The sequence below is a fragment of the Crassostrea angulata genome, chromosome 1, assembly GCF_025612915.1.
Source record: "Crassostrea angulata isolate pt1a10 chromosome 1, ASM2561291v2, whole genome shotgun sequence".
Lineage (NCBI taxonomy): Eukaryota > Metazoa > Mollusca > Bivalvia > Ostreida > Ostreidae > Magallana > Magallana angulata.
This window is the reverse complement of record NC_069111.1, coordinates 1,156,939-1,177,481: the sequence shown is the minus strand read 5'-3', so window position 1 is coordinate 1,177,481 and position 20,543 is coordinate 1,156,939. Positions and strand designations below refer to the sequence as shown.

Below are 20,543 nucleotides of genomic sequence, written 5' to 3'. Positions count from 1 at the left end.
AATTATAGAGGTAGCTTCAGATGCAGATCCTGATCTCTATTATCAAGGATGTTTAAAAAGAATATCCTACCTCACTCTAACCTAATTGATAGATGTGTTTGTTGTTAAATGATATAACATGATTCATATGATATAGTATTGTTAGATTTGATACACTATTGTTTTATATGATACAATGTTATATCATATATTATATTATAAAAAGTTAGTATGATATTGTATCAATATTTTTGTGCATTATGATATGATATTGTATCATTATATTGTAATATAAAGTATTTTTTTTATTATGATGCAATATTGTATAAAATGATCACGTATTATATACTTTTTTATCACATGCTATTGTTTCATATTATATTGCCATATATAATATGGTATAATATGATACAATATTGTATTGTAATATATAATATCTTATCATATGATATGATATTGTATAAAATGATATTGGTTTATATAATATATTATTATATCACATGAAATAGTATTATTTGATATTGTAATATATAATATTGTAACATATGATACGATATTGTATAAAGTGATATTGTATTATATAGTATATTACTGTATCACATGATATTGTATCATATAATTTGATACAATGTTAAATCAAGTTATATTGTATCTTATGATACAACATCATATTATGTATCAAATATGATATAATATCATACAATATCATACTTAAGTATACAATATAATATAAAGTGTTACAAAATTGTGATGTATTATGTGATATGATATTTTATCATATATTATGATATTCTATTATGTGATCAAATGCAATAATGTATTTAACATGACACTATGTCATATCATATGTTACAATATCATATTGCATCATTATTTATTACAGTATTTTATTTTTATTATTATATATGTGTATCTTATAATAATATATGAAATGAACATATATTTATTATACAATTTTTTAACATATGATATAGTAATATGATATTGTTTCGGTAACAGTATCCATAGATATCCAAGATTATTAACTATGATTTTCATGTAATATGATAAAGGTGCTCTCATAGAGGTGGTGCTTTATAAAGGTGATGCCTCGTCTCGGTGCTTTGTAATCTGTGATTACCTTTGTTTCTTATAAGGCAAGAAAGTGGCCCCTAAACGTGATATGTATTGCAGACGACATCCTAATGTCTTTCTTGTTAAAAAAAAATATTTTTTTAGCCGCATAATCCTGTTCGTCCTTTATTATTTTTTATGCCATGCATTTGATCAGTCATTTTTGCTCCCAGAGTAACTTTTAAACTTTGTCAATTTCTTACATGTGTACTTATTATCAATGTTATTCATTACCATTTATTAATGAATGGTTCATTCAATACGTAATCTTTGATCACCTTTTTTTATTGTTATATATGAATTATGAAGAATATTAAGTAAATCAATTTTTAAAACTTTATTTTCTTGAAATGTATGAAATTTGAAATATGAAGGTTGAAAATAGATTATGAATGTTTTGATTTCATAAATTTACACATCCTTACATACATGATTTTGTTGCACAGAAAAAAACGAAACTGTTGTAATTGAACTGCAAGTTCACCAAAATAATGGACATGTTATGTACACTGAATTTTGAATGCAAATGATTGCTCTATTAATAAATTTGAAATGATTAATTGTTTAAACTTTCAAAATTGAACTAATGTTTACACCCTGCTCCATAAATTATGAATGAAATCTATTTGAAATTTTTTTTGATGATTAGTAAAGTTTGTTCATGAACTTGAAATGTTTTTTTTTTCATTTATTAATGTGAAATTCTAAAATACATTAGGATACATGTAGAATGGATTGAATTGAGAAGATAATCTTCAGTAGGGACGCAAATTAAAAATGCTACACATTTTCCCCATTTTCACAAATTTTGTGACATGCGAAAAAACCCGGATATACGGTCTAAGACTGAAGGTTTTTTCAAAGGTGTGGGCATGATCAATACATGTTTGGGTATCTCCATACAGTGAAAATTAAAGGGCTTGCAAATCACGAAAGTTATGTATATTTTTAAGGGCTAGTAGTAATGAAAAATTAAAACAGATGTGAGATTATTGCCATTCCACAGACCTCTAAATGAACATCTATGAATATTAAAAGTCCACACCATCAACTATATGAGATATTAACAAAGCTTTACGTATACATGCACATGTACACAGTGACCTTGCATTATATTTTAATTCAATTCAATGTTACGTGGCGATAAAAAATGATAGAGCACTTGCAAATCATGGAAATTTTGGTAAAAAAGAATGGTCTACTTAAGCCATAAAAAATATATATGAAAATATATGCACGGTCTCCTTAAGCCTTATGAGAGAGTAACAAAATATTAAGGAGACCATTTTTTCTGTATATTTCTAAGGACAAGATATATTGAAAAATTAAAACACATGTAAAGTTATTTGAATCTTGAAGACCTCTAAATGACTATTTGCAATAAAAAATAAGCACATATAACAATTTTGTATATTGTCTCCCTAAACTACATTTTAGGGTATGGTCTCCTCAATGCCTAAATCAGATTTATATATATATATATATATATATATATATATATATATATATATATATATATATATATATATATATATATATATATATATATCAATATCAGGCTTGGGGTAATGCTAAATGTAATGGTAATGCATTGCTATGCATTACATGTTTTCAAAGTAATGCTTGTAATGTGTAATGCCACAAAATTAGCATTACAAGTAATGGTAATGTAATTAATTACTTTCCAAAATCTAATGTAATGCTGGCATTACATGGCATTACTTTGCATTACTATGCTTATTTATGCATGTTCACTTATTAAAATGTGATGAAAAAATGAATATTTGAAATTGAATTTGATTAAATTTATTTATACAGAAGAAAGAAATAATTCTTGAGATGAAAATGTTTTAATGGAATTATTAAAAAAGATTTTTTAAAAATTCATATTTGAATTGTTAATATTACTAAATATAATAGCACAATTTCATAACATTTTTAAGAGTGTTGTTATTAAGAGTTTTTAATCATTTAAACAATTTACTCCAATTAGTTTGCATTTCAATAAGAAATGTGTCAACAACACACTATGCCCCCAGGATAATCTAAGTATCAAAACAATCTATTGTTATAAGAAGTGCTAAACACCGCAATCCCCTTCCCTTCGCTCTGTCCCAATAGCATAGGAGACACATGCACCTTTAAAAGCAAAATGAATGCAATGTCCATCCATGATGAAAATAAATATCACTTCCAATATTATAACCCATTTGAAAATAATTTTACTTACTTATTATCTCTCTCTCTCTCTCTCCCCCGCTCTCTCTCTCCCCTCTCTCTTCTGTCTCTCTTGTATCTTAAGTACACTGTACATTAGTTTGGACTGATAGAAAATACAAGATTCATGTATTTTTTCTATTATTGCACTTAATTTATCCTTACATAAAGATTGTCAACTAGTACTTTTTAGTCCAAGCTTCGACTGCTCCTGTAAAACATTTATTTAGTATAGCTCGGAAAATTTTCAAACTAACAGGATGCAGTTAAAAGATGAACCCTTTGAAACTTCGATCATAAAGTGCAACAGCAATCTTTTGTCTTAAAGTGTCCTCAGTAGAAAGAAATACGATTAAAACACTGCATCTTAAGAAATATAACTGGGAAAAACCATCTGTATATATGAATTAATACAATTAAGTGTTCAAAATTATAGATATTTGTGTAATCTGGGGAAATGTCTCTATTTAGCTTTTAATAACCGCAACATTATTCCATAAATTGTTTTTTGTTATGCATGTAATTCTGTGTCTCTATTTCGTATCCTACATTGTATCAAGCCAAATGTCAATAAATATCATTTTACTTATTTGATACGCATGTTGTTCATAATGCAACAAGATGATTATATATTGAGCAAATAAAGAATGACTCTTGTATATATAGTCATAGTCATTTATACATGTAGTCATTGAATTTGAACCTGATACTGAGCATGAACCTGTAGATATGTTAAAGAGTGTGTTATATTTGAAACATTTGCAAAAACTCTTTATTAGCTTTGCTTTTTTAAAACAAAGTAATGGTAATGGTAATGCATTACTTTGCTCATGTAATGGTAATGGTAATGCATTACTTTACTCATGTAATGGTAATGTAATGCATTACTTTACTCATGTAATGGTAATGTAATGCATTACTTCAAGAAAATCAAGTAATGGTAATGGTAATTTAATGCCCAAATTCATGAAGTAATGGTAATGTAATGCATTACTTTACAATGTAATTCGCCCCAAGCCTGATATATATATATATATATATATATATATATATATATATATATATATATATATATATATATGTATATATATATATATATGCATGCGTGTATCTATAGATGTGAATAAATACTAATCTGTCCTCCCTTTAAGGTCATGTAGAATATTTACTTAAACGTGGGTGCATTGCTAAATAGTGTGTGTGTCATTGAGATGGCGGCATTTCTTTAATGCCGGCAAGCGACCCAGCGTACTGCAGGGGTACTTCGACGGCACGTCTTTGATGCCTGCGATGCGACGACCGTTTGAATTTAGCGAACTGCTGACAGAAACAAGCTATCTATTTGTAATGAAAAAAAGCTGATATTATTTTTATTCATAATAAAAATAAAACGGAAAACATTAAAATCCATCATTTTAAAGGTTAAATCGTTAAACAAAACAAAATTAAGAAAGAAAAAACATTCGGCATGTCTTTGACGCCGGCAATGCGACGACCGTCTAAATTTAAAGAGCTGCTGACAGAAAATAGCCCTATATTTGTACTGAAAAAAGCCGCTATTATTTATAATTATGACAAAAATAAAACGGAAAACATTCAAATCCATCATTTTAAAGACAAAATCATTAATCAAAACACAAATAAGAGAGAAAAAAGATTCGGCACTGAGGGACTGAACCCGGGTCGCCTGGTCACAAGTCACCACTCTAACGACTGAGTTACGCAGACCCTCGCTTCAGGACTTTGGAGTAAAAAATCTCAAGAATGCGTGGATCGATTTTAAAACAAATTTCATATTCAGAAGTTTTGAGAACGTCTCTATCGAACAAAAAAAAAAAATAAAAAAAAATCAAATCCCAAAAATTGAAAATAAAGGTTTTTTCCTTCCGGTGACGACTGGAAGTGACGGCGGACGTTTGGATAAGCGAAGGGCACTGCGGCTGTTCACTCTCTACCTTCTCTGAAAATTTGAAAGTCCTATCTTGAATACTTTTTGAGAAAAATCGTGTACAAGCAATGTCATTAAATCTTTAATATCTTGGTAACGGAAGTGGTGACCAAAAAAATCTCGTGTAATTTTCTTAACCAAAATTGTAGAATTAAAGTTTCCGGAAAAATTAATTTTTATACCCCTATATCTCTGTATTGCATCGTCCGATTTTGGAAACGGATTTCAGTTTTAGATTATAAATAATAAGCTCTTATTTTTCGCCTTATGATTAATAACAAATTATCGCTATAAATAAAGTTTTTTTTATAAAAAGACACTTCTGGCCCCTAATTTGAGTAGTCAGTCCCCTTTTTTATATTAAATGGAAGGTTTCGAAAATATTAACAAATTTTGTTCAACAAGTATTCACAAATTTTAAACCGTTCTACAGATATCCGAACAACTGTGTTTTAGGGACGACCCTCAAACTTCTTACCGGGACCACCAACAAAAAAAAATTAGATCCCGTATTGTTAAGAACATCATTTTGAGCAACTTTTCTTCTACAATGTTTTTCAAAATATTTCTCCTTTACTTTGATATTTATGATCAAAGTTTTAGACATCTGGCCCCTTGAAACCCCTAATTACGTAACATATGACTTAGATATGGTACCGTATAGATAAACAACTGTACAATAAACATTTTTGCTTCTACAATTGATAACAAATAATTTTTCAGTAAAGAGTTATCATGAAAAGACTTTAGAGCCCTCTTGGCCCCTTATATAAGGGGCCAGCCCCTATTTCTTGATATCAAATAAAAGGTCTTGTAAATATAAACAAATTTTGTTCAACAAGTGACCATAAATTGTTGACTGTTCTAAAGATATCTGAACAAATGTGTTTTAGGGGCCGACCCTTAAAATTCTTACTGGGGCCACCAACAAAAATTATTTTGGTAGCATATTGTTGAGAACATTATTCAAATCATTTTTTGTTCTATAATGCTTATCAAAATATTTCTCCTTTCTAGATATTAAAGATCAAAGTTTTGGACTTCTGTCCCTTTGAAACCCCTAATTACGTGACATATGACTTAGGTATGGTACTGTATAGATAAACAGATGTACAATGAACATTTTTGCTTCTATATATGATAACAAAATATTTTTCAGTAAAGAGTTATTGCAAAAATACTTAAGAGCCCTCTTGGCCCCTAATTTGAGGGCCAGCCACTTTTTCTTGAAGTGAAACTCAAGTCCTAGTTAATCTGAACAACTTTTGCATTACATGTCTTAACAAAATATTTACACATTGAAAGCTAGGGCTGAAAATGTGCAAAAATTTCGTGAAAAAATTGGTGCTAATTTTTTAGCTCGGGCGAACTTCGCCGCCTTGCGCATTTTTCAAAATATCAAATAAATAGGATCATCTACAGACATGCATCTACTATCTCTGAAATTTTTACGTTTTTATCGCAAATAGTTTTTGAGAAGTTAAGTGGACAAAATGGTCCTTAAAAATTCACTAAATCCTCAAAATCTCTAACTGGAAGTGACGTCATCAGCCAGAAATTTTATAGTATCAAGTACGTTTGATGCTCAATACGTCCTGTAAATTTCATGCAAATCGGTAAAGTAGTTCACGAGAAATAGCGTTCGAAAAAAGTCAGAAAAATTAAAATAAACTAGAGCAAAGCTCGTTGCAAAGCAACGAGTGGGTCTTCCGGTAATGTGGAAAGTAAAGGTAGAAGTTCCTGTAAAAAGCAGGGTTCTTAAACCAACATAAGAAACTAAGACGAAAAAAATCGAATTATTCTTGGTACGAATTAACAAAATCCGAATGATTCCAAGTATGAATTAACAAAGCTTATCGATTTCAAGAACGACTTAGCAAATACAAATCCTAATGTGTAAAAGTACGATTCAACAATTATCGAATAATTTTAGGTACGAGTTAATTTAAGTCTGAATATAAAACTATTTTCTTAACCAAGAATGTGGAATCAAGATGTCCGGAAAAATCAATTTTTAAACCCCTATATCTCTGTATTGCATCGTCCGATTTTAGAACGGATTTCAGTTTTGAATTATGAATAATAAGCTCTTATTTTCTGTTATTATGATTAATAACAAATCATCGCAAAAAATAAGTTATTTTGAAAAGTCTTCTTAGCCCCTTTGGCCCCTTATTTGAGGGGTCACTCTTTTTTCTTGATATCAAATGAAAGGTCTTGTAAATATAAACATATTTTGTTCAACATGTATTCACGAATTGTTGACCTATCTAGAGATATCCAAACAATTGTGTTTTAGGGGCCGACCCTTAAACTCCTTACCAGGGCCACCAACATAAATGTTTTAGATACCATATCGTTAAGAACATTATTTTAAGCATTTTTTGTTCTATAATGCTTATCAAAATATTTCTCCTTTTCTAGATATTAATGATCAAAGTTTAGGACATATGGCCCCTTGAAACCCCTAATTACGTATCATATGACATATGTATGGTATCGTATAGATAAACAGATGTACAATGAACATTTTTGGTTCTATAATTGATAACAAATTATTTTTCAGTTAAGATTTATTATAAAAAGAATTTACAGCCCTCTTGGCCCCTTATTTTAGGGGATAGCCCCTTTTTCTTGATATCAAATAAAAGGTCTTGTAAAAATAAACGCATTTTGTTCAACAAGTGTTAAGAAATTGTTGACCGTTCTAAAGATATCTGAACAAATGTGTTTTAGGGGCAGACCCTTAAAATCCTTACTGGGACGACCAACAAAAATTTTTTAGGGAGCATATTGTTAAGAACAAAATTTACTAAATCCTCAAAATCTCAAACCGGAAGTGACGTCATCAGCCAGAAATTTTATAATATCAAGTACGTTTAATGCTCAATACGTCCTGTAAATTTTATGCAAATCGGTAAAGTAGTTCATGAGAAATAGCGTTCGAAAAAAGTCAGAAAAAAAAATAAAAAATAAAATAACTAGAGCAAAGCTCGTTGCAAAGCAACGAGTGGGTTTTCCGCTAATGTCGAAAGCAACGCTATAAGTACGTCTAAGGAGCAGAGTTCTTAATCTAGTAACAAAGAAACGTAAGTACAAAAAGATAAAAAAAAATCGAATGATTCTTGGTACAACTTAACATAATCCGAATGTTTTTAAGTACGATTTAACCAAAAACCCTTAACCATTTCAAGTACGTCTTAACAAAAAAAACAATGTGTTTAAGTACGACTTAACACATTTGACTTCATTTTAGGTACAAGTTTACTTTACCTTGAACTAACATCTTTTTTCTTAACCCAGAATGCAAAATTAAAATTTACGTAAAAAATTAAATGAGAGTCAACATCTTCCTAGGTTTATATCTTTAATAATAAGGATGACTGATACCTGAAATATATATATACACAGTACATTAGTAAATGATTAGTTATCTCCTCCCCCGGGGACAAGTTTTTTTGTATACGAAAAAAAAAAACTTAAACAAATAAAGTCAAGTCTATTAGAAAATAAATCTTCAGGAATGTTCTGTTAAAGTCTTCCGGACGCGAACAAGATTAAACGTATGATGTCCTTTCACAATTTTAAACGCAAAGTCTCTAGATTCACTTATCAATGTCTATGCATAATTCATTAATCATTTCCTGATTCATCAATGTTATGTTCTGTTGTGTTGCGGCGGGGCGGTCTTCGTGGTGTCAATAGTTCCTTTTCTCCAGCTTTATTGTGTGGCTGAAGACGGGATAGAGCACGTGGTATCCTAGACTTAGAAGGTACATCTGGTTCAGGGGTGTGGTGGAATGACTGGTCCAAATCTATTTGTGTAGGCTGTTGAATTGTCTGAGTCGCCTGTTTTTGAGTGGGGACTATAATAGGTGTCTCATTCAATGCAGCTGGTTGACTTAAGATTCTTGTTGGTGATAAAGACACTGGGATCTTGGGCACGTGTGGCTGTGTCGTCTTGGATGTAGTTGGAGAGCTCAAGATCACTTCTTGATGTTGAACTGCAGTTGGTGCCATCAAAGTACCTTGTGTTTGGTTGGTTTGAAAAGGAGTGAACTTTCGTAAGTGTTGGCGGTTGCGGATAGTTACTCGGCCTGTGCCATCTACACGTATAACATACTGGTGGTATTGGCGTACTTCAACAACTGTTCCTGTACGTTCCCATCTCCTGGGATGGTTGCCTACCAAGTTTTGAATGTATACATGATCTCCAACCTGTAGTGTTGGCAGGTGATGAGTGTGTTCATTCCACCGTTCATGTTCCCTTGAATGACGTTTGGCAAGAGCCATCTCTCGATAAGACATTAACTCAGTCCATGTTTCATGTGGAGAATATCTACCCATCAGTATGGGAATGGCATCACGAATGGGTCGTCCAAACAGAATCAATACTGGTGATGCTTTTGTCTCTGGGTCAATCGAATTTCTGTACATCAGTAAAGCTCTCTGGAATTTGTCAACATCCAGAGATCCAACAGCAGAAATGTTGTCCACCAGCATGCGTTTTACTGTCTTTACCGCAATCTCAGCCCTGCAGTTAGCGTGTGGGTTTGCAACTGATGAAAGTCTATGACGAACTCCCCAGGCTTTTAAAAACTTTTGAGTCTTCCCTGCTGTGAACTGTGGACCTCCATCAGACGTCAACTCCTCTGGGATGCCAAATGTCACGAAAGTCTCACGAAGTCTCTTGACAAGTCCTTCTGCACCTGATTCAGACTTGTATACCATTGGCCAGTTTGAATACCTGTCAACAATAACTACATAGTCATTACTGTTATATGTGAAGTAGTCACTGCAAATCATCTGGAATGGATAATCTGGAGGTGTTATGTCAGATGGTGGCTGCATAGGGTTTGACTTGGCCATCTGATGGCAGTGAACACACTGGTCTCTCACCCTGGCAATATCTACTGTAATCTCAGGCCAATATACAGAGTCCATAGCCCTTGCACGCATAGCGCTGACTCCTTGGTGGGCTGCGTGTAAAGCATCGAGTACTGGTTTGCGAAGAGCTGGAGGTATAACAATTCGTTGGCCCATAAGAACTACACCATCAACGGTGCATAAACTGGATGCAAAGCGGTGGTAAGGACGCAAGTCTGTTGGTAGCTCCTTGTAGTCCTCTGGGAACCCTGCTTCCATCTGCCTGATGAGATTTATAAATGTAGGGTCTGATGCAGTGGCCTCACGAACCATGCTCCAAGTAACAACTGTGATAACAGCATTCAAGGCACAATTGGCAGCAGCAACTGTGGAGGTGTCATTAGCTGTATCATTATCCTCTGTATGTAGACATAGACTGGTAAGTGTATCATGATAATGAGCAGTCATGTTAACTAAGGAATTAAGTTCAGGTGCTTCACCAGGTAAGTTCAGACGATCTGGTGGTCCAACAGGATACCGCGACGCTGCATCTGGCCCAAGGTTCTTTCTGCCTGGTACATGAAGAATCGTGAACCTGTACCCTAAAGTTTTCTCTTTGAGGTTGAGGAGTCGTCTGTTGTCGATGTCCGTGAGCGATCGATCGTTCAGAATCTGGAGTAGTGGCTTGTGGTCAGTTGCAACAAGAAGGTCTTTGCAACCAAGAACATAGTAGCGTGTTTGGTGAAGTGCATACACAACAGCCAAGGCCTCACCTTCAATAGGAGCATATCTGCTTTCTGCTGGATGTGTGAATCTGCTGCCAACTAGACATAGTTTCCAACCGTCATTACAGCAGGTAGAGGTTTTACTTGAGCACTGACAGTACTTCTGCATCAAACAGAATCCAATTCCGTCAACAGACCAGTCGGTAGCTAGGCATGTCATACGAGCAGGGTCAAAAAGACGAACACCGTCCTTCATCTCCTGAATAATGATCTCTTTAGATTTGTGAAATACTTCATCTAATTCATTTGTCCAGCAGAATGTTGTGGATGGTTTCAAAAGAGCACGAAAAGGTTTCATTTGTCTTGCCATGGCAAATGCATATGCTCCTTGGTTTATAAGCCCAAACCAAGCTCTTGCACCAGTAATGTCAGTTGGTGTTGGGAAGTTGCTAATTGCATCTAGGAACTTAGTACTTGGTCGTATGTTTGTTAGAGTGACTGTAAGTCCTGCAAAATTGACAGTGTCTTGAGCAAATTGAAACTTTTTTGGGTTTAATGTAATGCCATTACGAGCACACAGGTCGAGCCATTTACATGCCTGAAAAAATGCTGCTTCAATGGAGTTCGCCCACATACATGCGTCATCCACACATTTAACCTTGTCGTTGAAATTTGATATAATAGCATCAAATCGTTGATTGTAAGCGTCACCGCTGGCCATGAATCCCTGTGGAGCAACTTTGTACCTGTAGCGCCCCCATGGTGTGATGAGTGTTGTAAAGTGGCGATCTTCTTCACGAATAGGCACTGAGTGGTACCCATTCCAAGCGTCTGTCACTGTTTTTTTCATACCTTGAGGGACACGGTCAGCCAGATGAAAAGGACTTGGGACATGATGTGTTTGCCGAAACAGAATGTCGATTTTGTGGTTGTAGGTCTACTGTCCGCCTTGGAGTGCCATCAGCCTTGCTGGTTACCACCATTCTTGAGCACCAAGTTGTAGATGTGTTTTGACTTACTTGTTCCAGTACACCAATGCGAATATCCCTCTCAAGATCAGCATAAACTTTATCCTGCCAATGGATAGGAACAAGTGCTGGTTTGTGGACGGCTACCGGTGTGGCATTAGGATCAACATGGAGTTGGAGAGGCTCACAATTCATAAGTGGTAGAGGTTGATGTTCACATACATTAAATGTTGTAGCACCATAGTAATCAAGAAGCCACTCTTTTAGTGACTCTACATGTTCCTCTGTGGCCTTCAGACCGGGTGGTAAAGATGTGGGAACAGGTGGTGGTGAAGGTCGACGTCTAGGACAAGAGCAGGTTACATCTTTAGAGTTTTCCATAGATGCAGCAATGTTTGGAGATGTGACTGTTGATACATTAGGAAAGTTAGTGTGAATAATTCCCAGAGATATGAGTGCTTCTCTGCAAATGAAAGCTTTTTCCATGGTATCAGAGACATAACACAATAAACGTGTTGACATGGCACTGCTAGTAGCGTCTTTTGTTGTGATGCTTACTGCGACTGCTCCAATTACACCAAGGTCTTCCTTTATAGCTCCACGCATTACAAGTTTGACTGGAAGGAGATCCTTTTCTGTTATTCCAAGATTGTTTGCAGATTGTAAAGGTATGATTGAACTCTGGCATCCTGTATCAGCCACCATGGACATAGTGATTGTCTTTAGCTGAGAGGTGTCTTGAATGGGATGTCCAAACGATGCATGGTCCTTAGGTAGGGGTGTCATGTTCACCAGGAGCATTGGGTGTGGTTTTGAAGGTCTAGCCACCCAGTGTCCATCAAATATGTGATGTTCAAGACGTGATACTTGGTTTGTCTGTTCAGATGTAGTGCACAGCTGCTCATAGATATAACCAACTTGTTCTTGTTCTGGATCTTTGGTTGATTTCCCTTGATTGGGCGGGTTCCTGTGGCCCTTGCCTTGAGCGCAGATTCTAGAAGATGCATCACGGTGACCCCATACTCCACAGGTAGTGCACTTGCTGCATGATTTGGTGTAATGACCTTTGACTGTACATTTAGCACATGTGAATGTCCAAGCTTCACAGTATCTAGACCTGGCCTTGCGATCATTCCTCTGTCCGTGAGCAGGACCACCACAAGCCCGACATTTGGCTCCAGCTGCTTGCGGTCTTTTTTGAGTATTACATGTGGCACTCATGGCACTAGCTGAATCTCCTACTGCACTCCTTGTGACTTTACCCTGCTCTTTCTGAGCAATAAATGATACAGTCTCTTCTAGTGTTCTATCTGTCTTGGAGTCACCTAGCAGGTCAGACATAATTTCTGGGTCTGCAATACCTCTTACTAAATTGTCCTTGATTATCTCATCACTGTAGTCAAATATATGGTTGCAACCTAATTCTTTACACGTTGCTTTATACTGGCACAATGACGCTTGGCCTCTGAGGCTGGCCAAAAAAGTTCTGATATTTGAACCAGGTGATTGAGTCATTCTGTTCAATTTTATGCGTTGGACCAGTGTGCTTTCTTCTTTGAAGGCCAGCCTTTAAAAGATCTGTCTCTAGCATACTGGCAACATCACCTTGAAGGTCACGCATAATATCTGTACGCAGATAAGGGTCACAGCAGTAGAAAAGGGCTGTAGGCAAGACATTGTCTGTGATCGCCATCCCTGTTTTGTACATCTTCCACTGTCTGGTGAATGCAGACCATTGATCTGGATCACATCCTGTGGCTATAGAAGGTGGGTCTAATTTTAACTTGTGCGTTGACGGTTGAGCCAGAGGTGGGTGGACGGTTCTGTCATGAATCTGTAGAGCAGTGGTTAGAGCAGCGGCAAATGCTTCGTCCAGGTCCTGAGATTTCCAATTACAGCCGTCTTTAGGGCACTGTAGAACTGGCATTGTAAATTAACTGTGGTTAAGCTGTTAGTTGAGTATCAGTCATAAATGAGAGTCAACATCTTCCTAGGTTTATATCTTTAATAATAAGGATGACTGATACCTGAAATATATATATACACAGTACATTAGTAAATGATTAGTTAAAATCAATTTTGTTTAAAACATAATTCTGCGCAAATTTTCCTCTTCACTGCTTTTCAAAGGGTTGACCTTTCGTACTGTGTGCTCGTTGCGTCATTAATTGTCAGAAACTTATCGATGTAAAGTTTACTTTACTGTACCTCTGTGAATATTTTCTATGTAAAATTACTATGAACCAGACAACATTGAAATGGTGAACATTTCAAAGGGCCCCGCTTATGTTATTTCAGAGAATTCTGCTTTGACCTTGACTTAAAACTTGAAATTTTTCCAGCTGGCATAGAACTTTTAATTCAATTTCATTCCCCCTAACATACATGCATTTTTGTTCAATCTGACTAATAGTAAGCTTAATTGGAAAATAATCTACTGTCTAAAACTAATTTGAAAAAGATCTGCTATGACCTTCACATTGATATACTTGGTTCAAGGTCACTGCACGCCATTAACCAATAAACTCTGTAAAGGTAAAATATTAGCCAAATAGGGGCTAAAAGGAGAGTATATCTATGCTCTTAAAATATGGATTTTTGTGTGATCTGATATGACCTTGACTCTTCATCTACAAATATCATTCGAGGTCATTGCATATACTTTGATCAAAGGCATCATGTGGGTGAAGTATGAGGCTGAATGGAGCAAAGGGAGAGAAGATATACTCCGGACAAGGATTTTTAAGAATAAAATTCTGCTATGACCTTCACAGTTTCTTTTCACTGAAAATAGGTTCAAGGTCACTACACACCCTTTCACCCTTTACTCAAAAGCTCTGCTTATGTGAAGTCTGAGCCAAATAGGGGTTAGTAGAAATTATATATGCTCTCAAAAAAGGATTTTTGCATGATCTGATATAATCTTCACCCGTTACCTAGAAATTTCATGCAAGGTCACTGCACATCGTTTAACCATAGAGACACTGTGAGTATTAGACAGATTGGACCAAAGGGAAAAAAGATATGCCCCAGACAAGGATTTTATATATATAATTCTGCTATGACCTTAACCTTATACCTAAAAACATGGTTCAAGGTCACTGCACATCCTTTAACCAAAGGAACCCTGTGGATGAGGTATGAGCCAGATTGGGCCAAGGGGAGAGAAGTTATGCTCCTGTCAAGCCATCTCGGATGGACAGACGGACAAATTGATCACTAGAAGGCGCCCGCATAAACATGCCTTTTTATCTAATTTAAAATAGTATCCATTCTTTCTGCCCATGGTGAATAGTCATCAAAACTATTCATCAGCAGAATTTGATTTCCCTCCTTTTTAAGGTGGTAAGGTACATCTGTCGATATTAATGTGGATTAAAGTGCTATATAATTGAAAAATTTTCACCGGTTTAGAATTTTCAAATTTTACAATATTTAACCAAAAAATAGTTTTAAAAATATTTGAAAAGGTAAAAATTGTAAAAACCCCAGCGGGATTCGAACTCATGACTTACAGGTTCCTAGTAAACCCCCTAACCCACTGTGCTAAGGAGTTAGGTGACCATTTTTGAAAAGAAACTACATGTACTTATATAATTACACTTTATTTTATTGTTTATTTCGATAAACAATACGTCACAACATGGAAGTGTCCCATATCATCTTAAACTCGGAACACCTCTGACCTAATAAGATCGCCGCATTAAATACAAAGTTTGATTTAACTCTAATTTGTTTATCATCAAGAAATTCTGCATCGCTGACAAATAAAGTTTTCTTCTGTACAATGAAATACCAATTAACTGACTATTCGGACAATAGCAAGTTTATTGTCCCACTCCACAGCAACTATTTCCCTTGGCTTTGCCTCGTTAAATAGTTGCTGTCTTGGGGGACAATAAACTTGCTATTGTCCTCATACCCAGTAAATACTAAATAGGCATATTATATCCCATCCACCTACATTTCATGTTATATAACCTCCCGTTTGTAACCTTCAATTGCACTGTAAAGTCAACATATCTGTCATAGCCGCAAGTTTAACAATTTATTTCTGCTTCTCATGTACTTAAAATTAGGGGCCTTAATATTGCTTACCAATTCCAATAAGAGACATCCCTCTAACTATTGATAATCATTAAAATTCATTTCATGAATCTACGCAACAATGATAAACCTTCAAGTACAGTCACTCTCAATTTTACAAAAATATTGACGGTACTTTATCCGAAACTGTTCCTTGTACCTTTTACTTAGCACACTAACATTTTTATGAAAAGATGGTTTGTCTTAGAATAAGAAAGCTAATGCAATTCTGAGAAAAAGAATACCACATATTGCCAATTCCATTGAGGTTTAATAAAAATATGGCCATTTAAGTGAACCCACCATTTCCAATTTCCTTTAGTAAACACAGATTTACAGGGTTCTCCATAGTAAAACATCTTGACCTGACCTTTTAGAGGTCAACTTTTGTTCAACCACCTTTAAAAAGAAACCTTATTCAATACAACATATGCCTACATGATATAATCATGATAAAAGCTTCACATCACTTAGAAATACCCTTACATGTATACCCCCCCCCAATCTTTTGATTTTCATAAAAAGTCATGGTTTGAAATGTTTTACCTAATTTTATGAAACGTGTGGCAATTTCCTTGAGTCATTTCTCACACATATTTGAAAACAATCATCAATGATTCTAAAATTTGATCTTTATTTGTTTATTGTATGATTTGTACCATTTTATTTAACAAATAGACAGCTGTCCTGCTTGTGATTTCTTGTTTTCATGAAAAAAGTAAGCTAACAATCATATTTAGTGAATATCTAATCTATTCTGATTTCTAGTCTTCTTCTAACCATGCTAAATCAATAAGTTACAACCTACAAGTTAGACATCTGCCTTAAATTAGAATTAAATTCAAACACACCCACGTAGCTGAAGACAGAGTTGATTTCAATGAAAAATGTTCAAATTTGACATGTTTTCTACTTTTTTTATGCATATATACCTTAGAAAGGTAGAAATAGGTTGTTTCTTGTTCATTTCTAAAGTAATTATCATAGCAGATGTTATTTCAAAGTCAAATGTACATTTACATATCCTACATGTAATCTTAATGCAGACAATTAAATAGAGGGGGGGGGGTTTCAATTATGTAAACACATCTAAATATCTTTATGAAATAAAAAAAAAAGGAAACATAATTGCATACTTTTATTGAAAAACAAATTTTTACAGCAATTATGAATTTCTTTAAACAGCCTTAATTTTGTTTTCATAATTTCTTATCAAACACAAACCACAACATGGCATGATGCTTTCTTCAAGTTCCATTATTGTTCATGCATTACCGGATTTAATTTGAATTACCGGTAAATAGTCTGTAGAACACAAGGAATATGCATGTGGATAGAGGTGACAGGTTAATCTCAGGAGCTGACCCACAAGAATCAACAGGTACCGGTAAAAGCCATGTGGTAACAAGAGTCTGTTTTGAGCTGAAATAAAAAAAAAATAGTTAGCTGTGTTTACATACATGTACTAGTGTTTACATTAACATATGCATAGTATTTCTGGAAAAAATACACTGACCATGCAGTGTTATAAGTATGACATATCCCAATACATGACATAACATTTAGGCAGTACAAGATGAAACATTTGCATATCAAGTCATAATATAATATTAAAAAAATTTCATAGGTATAAACACTTATCAAATTGAGAGAGAGAGAGTTTGAGAGAGAGAGAGTTTATTACCGTACTTATAGTGCAACAGTCAATATTTCAATTCGTAAATTACAAACGAATATTACCCACCGAACAGCGTCAAAGAACATGTACTGGTATTAGCTTCTGGTATACCATTTTTTATCAATTCTACTGTGTTGTTTTTTTTTGCAAATAAATTTAGCGAGGGTTTTTGTTTATTTTCTTATAAATTACATGTTTTAAAAACAATACAATGTGTAATAAGCATAAAACATGTACGAGTAAACTTAATGAAGAATTTTTAATAGATTATTTTTCACAGAATGTGGTACATTACATGTATGTCAATCTTTATAAAACTAGCGTATATTTCGTGCGCCACAAATTGCAAGTTTTTGGTAAATATCATTTACTTGCATGATAGGTATATATGGTCTAACCAAAATTTTCTTCATAAAGCTACAGCTGTATGTACCACATATATGTTTTGTCACAAGTATACATTTTTTAAAAAAATTCCAATAGTTGAAATAAACTCAACTCATTCTCTGATAAGTTCATTGTGTTTTGTGCGTGCATATCTTATTTGTCTGCTGCAACAGCAGCCAATAAGCGGTAAGCTGAATCCACAAAAAGAATGTTTGTGTTTTAGGAGCGGGTAAATTGTTTATGCGACACTGTCAAGAAAACCACACCAAATAATAACAAGAAACATAAATATTCACTTAAATGTATTGTGTTGTAAAGTAAAGGTTTTTAACACTTATTGTATCTTGCAAAACATGTGATGACCCTTAATCATCTGTCATATATCTGATATACATGTATATGTAAAAGATGGGAGAAATATCGACGGAACAAACTGGGATTCGAACCTGGCCCTCTGAATCTCTAGTCAAGTGCTCTACCAACTGAGCTACATGTATCTGGCACCGGTATTCAAACCAGTCTGACCGTCACATTCCTCCCCCCTTAAATGATCTTCACCCTTGAAGATCACCCCTGGCAGGAGTTAACCTGTTAGTTCCAGGGGTTGGTCACAACACCAATATTGTAACAGGATGGGAGAAATAATGAAGGACCAAACCGGGATTTGAACCTGGGCCCCCTGGATCTCTAGTCAGGTGCTCTACCAACTGAGCTATCTGGCACTGGTATTCAAACCGGTCTGATCGTCACATATATAAAGAATTATTTTAAACAATGTTGTTCAATAAAAATTAACACTCGCAACCTTCAGTTTTTGTCTGTAATTAATCAATATTGGCGTGCGATCAGCTCTCGCTGAGTACTATTTCTCACCAGTGCATTGTTACGTCATTTTATCAGCACATAAAATTATATACGAAAATATGATGTAACAGTGCACCAGCAAGAAATGGTCCTCGGCGAGAACTGATCGCACACCAGTACTGCCAGTAGTCAGATTAAAAAAAGAGAATAAAAAATTACATTTAAAACATTAACAAGGACAATTTAAGTACACATCATAACTGCTAAACAAGAAAAATTATGTGAACTGGTAGAATGGTACGCATAGTTCTAACTTGTAAACTACATGTACAAGTACATGTACCGGGTACCCGTTGGTCTGCTAAACCTCTCTAATGATACAATGATAGGCATCGTAAAGTTATTAAAGTCATGTTTTAACTCATAAGTCTGAAGTATACAATTTTATTTACTTGAAGTTATGTCTACAGGGTATTCATGACTACATTTGGAGTCTTCTGTACAAGAATATATGATATGTTTCTAATTAGACCCTGCTTTGAATTTTGAGATGAAAATTCACAATCTGTTATTTTTTTCAGGGACGTATATACCGAAATTCTTGGACGTCTTCTGCAAGAAAACAGGACAACGTCCAACACACTTGCTGACCAGATTTCGACCATGGACCAGCAAATCCTCTACTACATCTCAGGATTCATCGTGGCCAATCTAAAGAAAAAGTGCCGGCGAATGACTTCAGCATATCGAGAGGGGAGACTTCAGCTATTGGAAAAACTGTCCTGTAAAGCAGAGAATTCGAGTTTTGTGACCAAGTTTGATGCATGGTTGAGGAAAAACAGTCGCGGGGGCCTATTGAGACCAACTGACAGTTTCTATTTGCTTGTGCGGGAGCTGGAAATCGTCATCAGGAAAATTCCGGACTATAGCCAAAGCACCATCAGTTGCAAAGTTAAGGAGTCCATGATGGAGTCTTTCATGGTGAACCATTATTTGAAGCAGCTATTCGGTGAAAATTCAGAGAGAGACCTGTCACCACTTTTAGAGGACTTTATATGTGTATTTCTGACTGTTCGAGGATTTGCCACTGCACGAGTTCTCCGCAACAAACTTAGTGGAAGGACCAGCAAACAGAGTGACAGTTTACGCCAGGCACTGAAGTCAAAGAACAACAACTGAATCCCATTTACAGTGCTTGCTGACTGTGTTGTTGAAATGTGTCACACTAGTTTTAAATAATTTATATATCAAATGTTACTGTTTAATATTTCTCTTATGGTGCTGCATTTCATGTTTTCATATTTGAACTGCTCAAGATATGTGATACTTAAACCACTTGATAATCATTTTCTATGGATTGAGAATAATTAAGTTGTTTTTCATGCTTATAACAATTCTTGTCATTTGATTAATAAAAAGGTGAAGTTATATACAGGTCTTAATTTCTTTAAAAGACAACAGAAATTGGTTCATTCAATTTACTAAGCTTTTCAACTTGACTATAATAGTAATTATCTGCATTAATTCATTTTGAAATGTACTGGAAGTGTATATTGCATTGAGTTCATTGGTCAACAAATTATCCATCAGATCTACCATTTAAGAGGGCTCAATGATTGTGGCCAGTTTTTGATTATATACTTTATCAATAAAATTTAAACATTTTTCTTTATATGTACACATAACTCTTCTCTCAAGGAGATCTTTAGAGTCTAAAAATGGCCGCAATCATTCAGCCCTCTTAAGGGAGGATAGTGTCTTTGTGTGTGCCA

General features: G+C 34.6%; 1 protein-coding gene across 1 annotated transcript; it reads left to right on the top strand.

The window, feature by feature from the left end:
* The first annotated feature begins 19,153 nt into the window (after positions 1-19,153).
* On the top strand, positions 19,154-20,184 carry LOC128176128 (uncharacterized). The gene is made up of 2 exons (XM_052842208.1): positions 19,154-19,170; positions 19,353-20,184. The coding sequence occupies exons 1-2, from the start codon at positions 19,154-19,156 to the stop codon at positions 19,948-19,950; spliced, it is 615 nt and encodes a 204-aa protein (XP_052698168.1). The 3' UTR covers positions 19,951-20,184.
* The last annotated feature ends 359 nt before the right edge of the window (positions 20,185-20,543 follow it).